This window comes from Crocodylus porosus, unplaced genomic scaffold (assembly GCF_001723895.1).
Source record: "Crocodylus porosus isolate Cpor-Errol unplaced genomic scaffold, CroPor_comp1, whole genome shotgun sequence".
In the NCBI taxonomy this organism is placed as follows: Eukaryota; Metazoa; Chordata; order Crocodylia; family Crocodylidae; genus Crocodylus; species Crocodylus porosus.
Window position 1 is genome coordinate 3,185,067 of NW_017728931.1, and position 12,180 is coordinate 3,197,246.

At 41.3% G+C, this 12,180-nt stretch overlaps 1 protein-coding gene across 3 annotated transcripts in view; it reads right to left on the reverse strand.

Annotated features, from left to right (window-relative positions):
- RALGAPA2 (Ral GTPase activating protein catalytic alpha subunit 2) overlaps positions 1–12,180 on the reverse strand; it is a 357,121-nt gene that overhangs the window by 83,965 nt on the left and 260,976 nt on the right. For all 3 annotated transcript variants that reach the window (XM_019544076.1, XM_019544075.1, XM_019544074.1), the window contains one exon: positions 9,861–9,988. In XM_019544076.1, coding sequence (XP_019399621.1) covers positions 9,861–9,988 — 128 coding nt within the window. The remainder of the gene's footprint in view (positions 1–9,860; positions 9,989–12,180) is intronic.

The following is a 12,180-nucleotide window of genomic DNA, read 5'->3' on the forward strand; positions in this document are numbered from 1 at the left end:
TAATTATAAAAATCATACTTTATAGTTTCATAGTTGGTAGGGTCGGAAGGGACCTGAGCAGATCATCAAGTCCGACTCCCTGCCATGGGCAGGAAAGAATGCTGGGGTCAAATGATTATCCAGCCTCCTTTTGAAGACTGCCAGGGTAGGAGTGAGCACCACTCCCCTTGGAAGTTGGTTCCAGATCCTAGCCTCCCTGACTGTGAAGTAGTGCCTCCTGATGTATAGCCTGAATCTACTCTCTGTTAACTTATGGCCATTATTCCTCGTTACTCCCGGTAGTGCTCGGGGGAACAGGGACTCTCCCATTCCCTGCTGGTCCCCCTTAGCCAGTTTGTAGACAGTCACCAGATCCCCTCTCAGCCTTCTCTTGTGGAGGCTGAACAGGTTTAGGTCCTGTAGCTTCTCCTTGTAGGGCCTGCCCTGCTTCCCCTGACCATGCAAGTGGTCCTCCTCTGGACCCTCTTGATGCTGGCCACATCCCTCTTGAAGTGTGGTGCCCGGAACTGGACGCAGTACTCCAACTGCGGCCTGACCGGTGTTGCATAGAGGGGGAGGATCACCTCCTTGGACCTGCTCGTGATACATCTGTGGATGCATGACAAGGTGCGGTTAGCCTTCCTGACCATGTCCCCACATTGGTGACCCATATTCATCTTGGAATCAATAGTGACTCCAAGATCCTTTTCTGTTTCTGTGCTGACGAGAAGGGAGTTCCCCAACCTGTAGGTATGCTGCTCGTTCTTCCTTCCCAGGTGCATCACCTTGCATTTGTCAGTATTGAAACCCATCCTGTTCTCATCTGCCCACCCCTGTAACCTGTCCAGATTTAGTTGTAGCCTGTCCCTCTCCTCTAGCATGCCCACTTCTCCCCACATCTTAGTGTCATCAACGAATTTGAACAAGATGCTTTTCATCCCCTTGTCCAAGTTGCTGATGAAGATGTTGAACAGTACGGCTCAAGGACCAAGCCCTGGGGAACCCCACTGCCCATATCCCTTCAGGTCAAAAGTGACCCGTTGACCACCACTCTCTGGGCACGACCCTCCAGCCAATTTGTGACCCATCTGACTGTGCAGGCATCGACACCACAGTTGCCTAATTTTTTAATGAGAATGGGGTGAGAGACAGTGTTGAAGGCCTTCCTGAAGTCCAGAAAGACTATAGCCACCGCGGCAACTGCGTCCAAGAATTTTGTGACCTGCTCATAGAAGGCCACCAGGTTGGTCTGATAGGACCTGCCTCTAATGAACCCATGTTGATTGCCCCTAAGCATAATCTCCTGCTGGTCCTTCACAGATGTGCTCCTGGATACTTTTCATTATAAATTTAATTAAATCTGACCTTCTTAAAGAAAGATAAATCTAACCAAGAACTCTGATGTCCAAGTTTTTATTATCATGAATTTGTGACAGGCCAATTATTTTCATGCCATGAATGACTTGGACAGGTCTTTAAAAAAAGTGCCTATAGAACTGCAGAAGTTTTCACTTCATCACCCTTTGTTTATGCTATGTCTTTTAGATTCTTCATGCCATTCACCCTCTGTGATGCCACTGGTACTTGGGGTGGAGCCAGGAGAGAAACAGCTACATATAGCGGAGTAATGGAATAACAGAGAACTGGTGGGATGCCATGCACGAATGGGCTGTATGTATAGAGAGGTACAGGCTGCACAGAAGGGACTGGGTAGGAAAGAAGAGAGGAGCTATAGCTCTCTATGTAAGGCTGAGTATGCCTCCTTGGAGACCCAAAATGGTTCGAGAGAAGGGGAACACTTTTATATTAGTTTTCTAATGCCAGTGCCTCCTTTAAAATTATTCTAAGGCTTGGCTGTACACACTGTTAATTTCTTTTCCCACTACATTTCTAGGCCACGATGCTTATTACATTATGTTCTTTAAAGATTATATAAATAATTACCCATTTTAGATTTACTGGGAGCATCTACACATACAAGTGCTCCGGGGTAGGTTTACTTTAGAGTAATTTACTCTAGAGTAACCCCACCTTGGGTAGCTGTCTACATGTGCAGGAATGTGGGAGCAGATTTGCTGCTCAAGGCAGCAATCTGCTCCTGTCCCTGCTGGCCCTGTACCAGCCCCCCAAGCTCTAGGCTTCTCCTGGGTGCCAGTCCAGGGGCTGGCAGGGAGCTCAGGGCCAGGAGACAGCTGTCTCTTAGTGGGGGCTGGGATATTGCTCCCTGCCCCCAGGAACTGTCTGTTGCCAGGGCAGCCTCTGCCACTGCAGCCTGGGTAGGGACAATGTTCTCCAGTAGCAGGGAGCTCTGAGCCCCTGGTCTGAAACTGCAAGGCCAAGGACGGGAGATTCTTATCTCCCATCCACTATTCCCCACTTGCAAAGCGGGGGTAGGGGCTGGGTTCTCTCTACTGCTGGGGTAGGGGGACATTGTGCCTGCCCAGGCTCCAGTGGCAGAGTCCACCCTGGCAGCAGGCAGCTCCTGGGCGCAGGAGCTAATTTTTTGCCCCCAGCTGCCCGGAAGCACATTTGCTCTTGGTTAGCTGTTTATATGTGCCATACCGTGCAGTAAGTAATTGGGAGTAAATCTGCTACTTGTATTTACAGGTAGTAAATTTATACACAATTAGAGCACACTACTGCACAGTAAGTAGCTGCATGTGTAGATGGTGATGCTTACTGCACAGTAATTAGCTCTAATCTCGAATAAAGTGTCTTGTGTAGATGCACCCACTGCGACTCATTTAGGATGATCTTTTGTTTCTCCGCAATCAACTGCTTTAGTTTGTGAAGGTATGCAAAAATTACACTTTCTGAAGATTTCTTCTTCCTTCCTCTCTGTCAAGAAAATAGAGGATGGGTTTGAAACTCCCAAACTCTTGTATAATAACCTCTTATATCTGTATTCGATTTCTAGTATTTGTGCGTCTAAATATTCTGTATTCATCTTTGATACTGTCATCTGATTGCTAACAGTTAGTGATAGAAATATAAAATCTGAAGACGTTACCACAAAACAGATGATGGTGGGATGTTTCCTGAAAGCAAATGAGCCACTACTTTTCAACATCTGTTTTAAGTATGTGAAAGCTGACTTCAGTGTGTTTTAAAGTATTTCATCCAGACATTTCTACAAGCTTTAAGGGAAATTTTGTTAGCCATCTAAACATGAAACTATGTAAAGGACCTGGCCTTTCATTTGTTTCTTTGGGATATGACTTATAAAGAGCACCTACATTTTAAGGTTGAAATCCAATCAATGGGTGTTTTATGAATATTTTTTTTGCTCTAACATTGCAGCAACATGAAGTATTTAAGGTCAATGAAAAAATGTATGTGCTCTTTGATATATCTACCTTTCCCACATTCTAAGAGCTTTCCAACAGAAAAAATGTATTTGGGTACAACAGTGGAATTTGTGTCATCATGACCAAATGATTGCAGTGCAAACCCTGGATTCTTCTGAGGCTCTGCAGGCTTCTGGTCCCCATGGTAACTAAACCTCAGATATTGTCCTCCACTCAGCTGGAGTACTGAGTGTTGGGAAGCTTTTGTGCCTGATGAGATTTCTTCCACAACCTTCTAGCAACAGACTCTAGTGCTTCCTCCTGACTTGTTTCTAATTGAGATGCAAATTAATCTCTGTGGCTGATTACACTTCCCTTAAAGCTACTGACAAGTGCAGCTGTAACCAGAGTTTACAGACTTTCCAACAAGTGACTTCAGCTGTCATTATTTGCATGAGGCTGTCAGGACTTTACAGCCCGCCATCTCGGAGATGCAGATCACTTTCCCTCAGGCACTACAACCAATTTATTCACTGCATGCTACTAAAGTTAAAATCTGAACACTTTTATGTGAAGTGTACTACATTTATTCCACTCCCCACAATTATTATATTTTCTGTACCATGTTTTTGAGTGCTACTATCATTTACATTAATGAAGACTGGTTCTTTACTCAGACAGAGAGTTAGTACTGAATGGAGTTTTCCAGGTATACTCTCATTGGAGGTACAGTGGTTTGCACTGCAGTTGCTACCTCCGTAAGGCTAGAAATGGACATCGCCAAATAAGTGCATCAGCTGTGCTGGGACATGTCCCGGCACAGCTGATCTGCTTCACTGAGTGAAACATGTCAGCCATTGTCCCGCTTGTTGAAGCTGCAGGACAATGGGCAACATGTTCTCCTAGGATTGCCACCTTCTTTGATCATGTCATTCACATCATTCTGTTTGCAAACACAAGATTTTGTTCCAGGAACACAGCATTAGTTTTCAATCAAATATCTATTTTCTTCTTGACAGAGACACTCTTGAAACACCACGGAGGTGAAACACCATCAGAGAGCTGGACACCACCAAATACAGTGATGATCCAAAAGTTAGGAAATGGGCTACTAATGTATATGTATTGAACTTTTGACATTGTGATGAGCCACTGTAGGTTTTCTTCTTTTTTTTATGATATAGCTATATTATAGGCATTTGGGTGTATTCATCTTACAGATGTCTATGATCTTTTGAAGCTCATCCCATCCATACCTTTTCTAATTTAAAAAAAAAAGCTTGAAAAAATCCTCCCTCCACCCATCAGGCTGAAGTGAAAGAGCTCCCTTCTCATCCCAAACAGGTCCTTAGTTCCTAGAAGGCTATGTTTTTTTTTTCTGCTCTCTTCACCATCCATCATCTCATTCCTTCCTTCCTAAATTCCCAGAATGGAGTCCCTCTGGTAGGTGTCTCCTGCAACAGGTTCTGTTCCTTTCAGAATGTCACTAATCCTTTACTTGCTCAAAGGATTGCTATACTCATGCTTGTTATTCACAGGTGGTTCATTCACCTACAATAACAGTTACTTATCGCTAGTCTCCCTACCTCATACCCTGCTTCTTCATTTCTGTGATGGGATAGTCCCACTGTTGTGAGGTCCAGCCACTTCTTTGTTAAAGCTTCAGCTTCCCAGGCCCTACTCACATCACATCACTGCAGGCACTGTACAGCTTGGTGCCTGCCCACAGCAACAGGAGCTACAGCACAAGCAAGGTAGGTACAGGAGGGATGTCTGGAACCAAGGAATAACCCCAGCTTGACCTGCCAAGGTGCCCCCAAAGGTACTATGAGTTGTTTTAGTTCAGTCTTGAGAAGTAATTCTCAACCAGGATGTCATGAGATTCTCTAAATTCTCACTCAATATTAATGCTGTTAAGCATGCAAAAACCTACACTTAATTCATAAGATAAAACTCAGAGATTTTAAATAGTAATCTATAGTGTCAAAACATTCTGATCTGTTATGGTCCTTCTGAGTTTTTTGCAACAGAAGAATTGTTCTACAATTGTTAGTTTTACATAATAAAAAAAACCAAGCAAAGACATGGCATTCTAAAATGGGTGTACTGAGTCTAACAAGAGGTGCTCTGAGTTGAAAAAGATTAAGACACATTGGTCTAGCAGCAGAGGCCAGAAGAAGACTGGGTCATAACAAGCTGGTGAAGACCAAATGCTTATGGAACATGGAGAGGCTGGAAAACGCCTTTAGACTTAATGGAAATGATGGTCATGAGAATCCTATTTGGGATTAGGTGGAGGGACAGTCACAAGAAAGGGTTGATGGCCTGGTAGTACTGTTTTACTGGAACCTTTTTTAAACCTTAAAAACTAAGTTTCAGAGAAAGACCTGAAGCATACATGTCATTTTTTTTGCAAAAATCTGTTTATCTATTCCTGGCATCTTTTTAGGAAAATATTTAGTTACACAAAATATAATTTATCTTACTACTGCTATTTTCAAAGGCCATTAAGTATTACACACATGTGCATAAATATACACATTTGTATTTGTTAGGGATAATCAAGTGGTTTTTGTAAGCTAACCTTATCAGACCCAGTTGCTTTCTTTAAAACCAAAACAAACTATAGACGTACACCTATCTAAGTATGCAAACATCATTCTGTAGCCCAAAAGTATAAACTGTTGAGATATGTTAATCTTTATCCAGTACTCTGAAATTAGAAAAATGCTACAGTATTTATTTCTTCTGTGTGCTACTGTTGTTTGTGAGGTGGCTTAGCTTTTGAAAAAGTTTTTGGAACCTGATACTCAATAACCATAATTTGATTTTAAAATCATTGGTTAACTTGGGAATTGTAACCATAGCAAGTGGCAAACTTCCAGTTTTCAACACTCTAGACACCAAAATATGCCCAATGATTGCCCACTAGGGAAAAAATAAGCAGATGGTAGTTGAGCTAGCCCTCACCACTGAGAAAGAGCAGTGACCACTAGATGAAGGCTGAACTTGACAGAACCTACTTAGTCTGCTGAGTAAGTTGTTATAGGAAAATATAGGAGGGCAAGGATGAACATTGTGCTGAAACAGATCTATTGTTTTCCAACTGCATTAAAAATCTCTTTTCTCTAAGAGCTAATAGCATCTTTTTCACTCCTGTAAACTCTATTACTTATATTCAGGTTACCAGCAATGCTACACTGATTGTTTTATTGTTATGTACAGCTTAAAACATCTGCTCTTACAGTTAAGGTTACAGACAGAAAGAATTACTTTGATAGGCGTACTTAAGCTGGATTTCCCACTCATGAAACAACAGTGAAAAAGCTAGTAAGCTTGGAGTTTGCTATTATATTCTGCTATAATATTGCAATTAATGTTTTACATGAAACTGCTTTGCAATGCCTATTTGCTTTTTATGTTCTAAACTGAAAAGGGAGAATGTAAGGTTAATACAAAAAATATTCAATTTCTTTGATTCCAAAGCTAGCTAGTCTTCATTTTGGAGGCCCTCCACAAAACTCATTCTGCTCTTCTTATGAAAAATATTTCTTACGAAGCCATAATAGCAAGAACCCCGCCCCCCAACAGTCATCTGATAAGCTCTCAAACCATCAAATAGTCTTCCTTTCATCACAAAGATTAAATATTCAATTTTTAACTGCTTATAAAATTCAAGGAGCTTGCCTTATATCATAAAAAAAATTAAAAGCATTCAAAATAAACGAAATCAAGAAGGACTCTGATCCTGAAATATATGGGACTATATACCATATTTAGTCAAATATAAGATGACCTCCCCCACTCCCCTCCAAGATTAGATTCTATATATGGGAAATTTATAAGGAAATAAGGACATAAGTAAAAACTTCTTTACTGTCTGGTCTCCAGAGTCTGGAACAGACTCTCCCCCGTGAAGTGGTGCAAGCACCTACTCTGGACACGTTCAAGAAGCATTTGGATGAATATCTTCTGGGGTCATTTGGCAAGGATATTGGAGAACTTGTGGTGCTCAGGAGAGGTTCCTGAAGATTGGGAAAGGGCCAATAGGGTGCCTTCAGGAAAGGAAGAAAGGAAGATCTGGACAACTACAGGCCAATCAGTTTGAACTTAATCCCTGGAAAGATCATGGAAAAAATTATCAAAGAATCCATCAACAACAGGCTAACAGAAGGTATCATTCTGAGAGACAGCCAACATGGCTTCATTGCGGGTAGGCTATGGCTGACTAACCTCATCTCCTTCTATGACCAGGTGACATATCACCTGGACAGGGGAGGAGATGATGTCATTTACTTGGATTTCAAAAAACCCTTTGATTTGTTCTCCCATGATGTTCTCACAACAAAATTGGGGAACGGCGGCCTCAACAACCTTACAATCCGATGGCTGGGGAACGTCTCTGTGATCAGACCCAGGGAGTGATACTGGATGGAACCGAGTCAACACGGCGCATAGTGACCAATGGCATCCCTCAGAGTTCAGTACTCAGACCAATACTCTTTAATATATTCAGAAACGACTTTGACTTGGGTGTTAGAAGCAGACTGGCTAAGTTTGCAGATGACTCCAAATTATGGAGAGGTGAGATCACACTAGAGGATAGGCTGGGGATTCAGGGCTACTTACTTGGACAGGCTTGCAAAGTGGGTGGATCAGAACCTGATGAATTTCAATATAGAGAAATGCAAGGTGCTCCACCTTGGGAGAAAGAACCCACATCATACCAATAGGTTTGGCAGTGTGTGTGTGTATGTATATATACACACACGCCACATACATACACACACACATATATATATAGTGGCATTTTTGTTTTAATCACAGAAAAGAGGTTTTTTTTAAATCAGAAAACGTTGCATGTATCTTTATCAGAGACAACCAGGATCCCTGAACATGAGCTTTTGGCTTTGGACTAATATCATGCATAGTTTACACTCTATATAAGTGGACAGAGAAGTGCTGCCTAAGTGTGTGTTTATGGAAAACCTGTGCTAAAACCTGCAGCAGTTTCAAGAAACGTATCAATATTGGATGAACCAGATTATTATATATCTATATAGTGGCATTTTGTTTTAATCACAGAAAAATGTAGATTTTGGGGTTTTTTAAATCATAAAATTTTGATTTTTTTTTTTTTTTTTTTACTGAAGAAACCCAGGATCCCTGCTCTTAATTTAACCTAGAGTTCACTGGGTTGGTCCCCAGTAGAGTCAACAACATTTCAAGCCATGGTGATCCCATATCTCATTATTGTTCAGTATAGGTGCATTCTCCAGATACCCCCAACAAAGGACCATGTGCTAATTAACCCCCTGCTCATGACCAGAACCGGGTGTTCTTGTCATGAATCCTGGGATCCTGCAAAAATGTATATGCAGATAAGGCAATCTGGTCCGGCTCTACTTCATGGAAAGCAGGGCCACACTAATCATGTGTGGCAGGGTGGCAGAGGGGTCCATAGAGGGATTCTGGGTGAACTATTTGGGGCGCCATTTGGTGATGTTTGCCAAACATTTAAGGCTTGTGAAAAAAATAGGAATAAGTGGAAATGGGTAAGAAAGGAATAGCTCAGCTGTGGGAGTGAAGAGAAAATCAAAATGTATTCAATGTAGTGGTTCACCATGACTTAAAAAAGTTGGTGCTGAGGGAGACTGTGCACAATGAGCATGTATCTTATTCAGATGGGCTGCGCTAACCTATCTTTGTAGTAGGCTCCCATCAGTATGTTTGCCCATCATGGGCCATGTGTTTATAGTCATGCTCAGTGTTGACTGCAATTAATCAGCTTCATAGTTGGTTTCCTTTCTGAACACATGCTGCTTTTGGCTGCAGTTTAATGATAGACACTGAATTTAATGCAGTTCCATTGTATGTGAATGTAAGATGCTGACTGGGGGAAAAATACTTCAGCCTATATTTGAGTAAATAGGTATGTAACCATGCACACTAACACTGGTGGCATTAAGAAAAAAGTAATGTAGAATGTTGAATGAGTGTTATTATGCCATTAGCCTGCATACCGTGTAAGAATTACAGTCTATCCTACACAATTCTGTAATGTAGAAGCATGTTTTTAGTTACCTATAACTACTGTACTAACATTTTTTTAGACAATGTAAATAAAATGAAAATGGAGATAAGGACTGATGATAAATATCAACCACCATGGGCCTGTGTCTTACTAATATGGAGAGTGCCTATGGGTCCCAATGTATAAATAAGGTACAGGAGTAGAAATAGTCTCCATATTATAAATTGCAGGCCAATGTAAAGAGATTATTTTTTTCATTATGTAAATTTGAAAATAACCATCCCTTGAAGTTCAAAGCACTACTGTATCCAACTTGGCATTTAACAGAAGGCTTCAAAATTTTGAGAACGCTGTTGTAGTGTTAGAGTTAAATTATTTTTCAAAGCTCAGCTAAAATAATTCTTTATATGAAAAAAGTTTTGACTTCTTCCCAATGCACACAGCCCTTAATATAAAGCCAAAGTGAGGAGTTGTCATTATTGCTTACCTCTAACAGAAGATTATTTGTAATCTGGAGCTATACATAGGAATAACATCACATCAGTACAGGAAAAGGATACAAGCTCTGGTAGAGTGGTATGAGAGATTTCACAGCTCTGCTGGCATTGATGCATGTGGCACATATAAGGCTTGGCAGTAGTTTTGCAGTCACTATTGCTCCATCAAACAGAGGACCAAAAAACGGCACCTGCCAAATCAAAAAAACAAACTGATTTTATTTTTGGATGCAATCAATTTAGATCATTGTGAGGATGGGGAAAGATCTTCCAACAGCAAAAATGAGAGGTAAGTTCTCACAGACTCTCCATAGAAGTCAGGCACCTAAACTGCTCTTTGTGCCTTTAAAAGTCTCCTCCTAGAATGATATCTTAAGGTACTGGAATACAGTAACAAGGATCAATGAAGCTTTGGAAAAGCAAAAAATATCTTACCTGATATCTCATTATAATGAGCTTTGCCTGTTATTTCTACCAGAAACAAAATGGCAATGCTTATCTATAAAAAACTGTTTTCTCAGAAGTGTCATACCATGAGGCTAAACAGGGCAGAAAGCACTGTTCACCACTTACTGACTGACCCACTGGGCCATCTAGGGAAAAAGATTCATAGGGCATGAAGAGCAAAAAAGGAACTGGAATCTGTAGCCCAGTGAGAAAGGCATTCCCCTAGGAGGGGAGAGCCTGGTTTTGGCCTGAGACTGCAATGCAAGATGCAGAAGCAGTGTTATTGGATAAAATGTATACACAGCATCCCAGCTGATTCAATAAAGTCTGGTTTTAGGTGATTAAACACGGGCAAGGTTTTAGATTATAAACTCCCCATTAACAGAAATGCCTACCTTGGGGCTTCAGGGAGCAACATAAATGCTATCTACATCCAGGAGAGAAATGAGATGCCAATCTAACACCCCCAATTAGCACTTCTTATCAGTTGGCCTATGCATCTCAACTAAAAGGCACTTGGGGGTCTCCCTTCAAAGTATGAAGATGTAAAACACGCAACTCAGTTTTATAAATTCCACTTAAAGATACACATACCTAAATCTTAGGCAAGACAATGCACAGTGTTAAAGCCAGGAGGTATCTTTTTGGATCCAGGCCTAGATTTTTATACTTACAGGGTGGCAAAGCAGGAGAATAGGATACAAAATGATCCCTTTGGATACCATACCCTTTTAAATAAAGAGAGCTATGTTAATCTGAAGTTAGGCAAAAGGTAGGGCAGGGTGGCACTTTTCTGAAGAGTCTGTCTTTAAGGTCCCACCCTGTCTTCATTTTAAATAAAGGGGATTTTTAGGCTATTTCTTCTAAATTACTGCACCACAAAGAATTTTTGGGTGGACTTATGAGTCTGGGATTGAAACAAAGGACTACGTCCTGTCCAGCACCTGAAGAACAGAGTCTCCTCTGGCAAATCTTAATGTAATGAAAGGGAACATGTAGCTAATGTTTTATCAGACCTCATCCTTCCCTCTGAAGTCTTTAAAGGATTTAAGAAAAGAAAATCTCCCAAAATTGAAATAAATCTGACGCAGCTGCCAAGTGAACTTGGTGAAAGACTGGATAGAGCTAATAACAATAAATTAAGTAAACCAGGATATGGTTAAAATAATTCTAAAGATATATCTATAATTAGTTCCTTTCAGCATTAAAGAGCTTTGCATTGTGGCTTTAGTCCTCAGGGGTGATGCTATCTTATTTCGGGATGCTAGATATGGATGGAGAATCAGGTTCAGATGGCAATGTACCATCAATTAATGTTGTACATATCTGGTCTTTGTTTAGTCTTTCTCGTTTAACTGACAAATCTTCCAGACAAAAAAGGATGTTACCTACCAGTAACTGAAATTCTTCAAAATGCATTGCCCACACTCACATTTTTTACTAGTGTGTGTCTTGCATCCTGAAACTTTGAACAGAAATCTTTTTGCCATAACAGTATATGTAGAATTTGCCTTGGCTATGCATCTGCTTTTGGCCCAAGTCAAATGGATAAAGTGTGATACTTACTAGGGCTGTGCAAAGCTTTGGTAGCTGATTTGATTCAGAGGAGATTCGGCCTGATTCAGGGACTGAATCTCTGAATCAAACTGGGAGACCAATTAAAAGCTCTGAATTGATTTGAAGCATCCAAATCAATTTGGAAAAGCTTCAGGAAAGATTTGTCCGCTTTTGGAGATTCGGCCATTGAGTAAATAGATAGCTGACACAGCTGCCTCCAGCTGGTAAGTCTGTTGGGGTTGAGGGAGGGCACGGGATGTAGGCACGGCAGTGCTGGGAGTGGGTGCTCTGCCCTGCTGCCACTTGCCCAGCTGGGGTGGAGGGGGGTGTGTGGGATGCAGGCGTGGCTCACTCCAGGCGGAAGGAGGCAAGCAGCAGC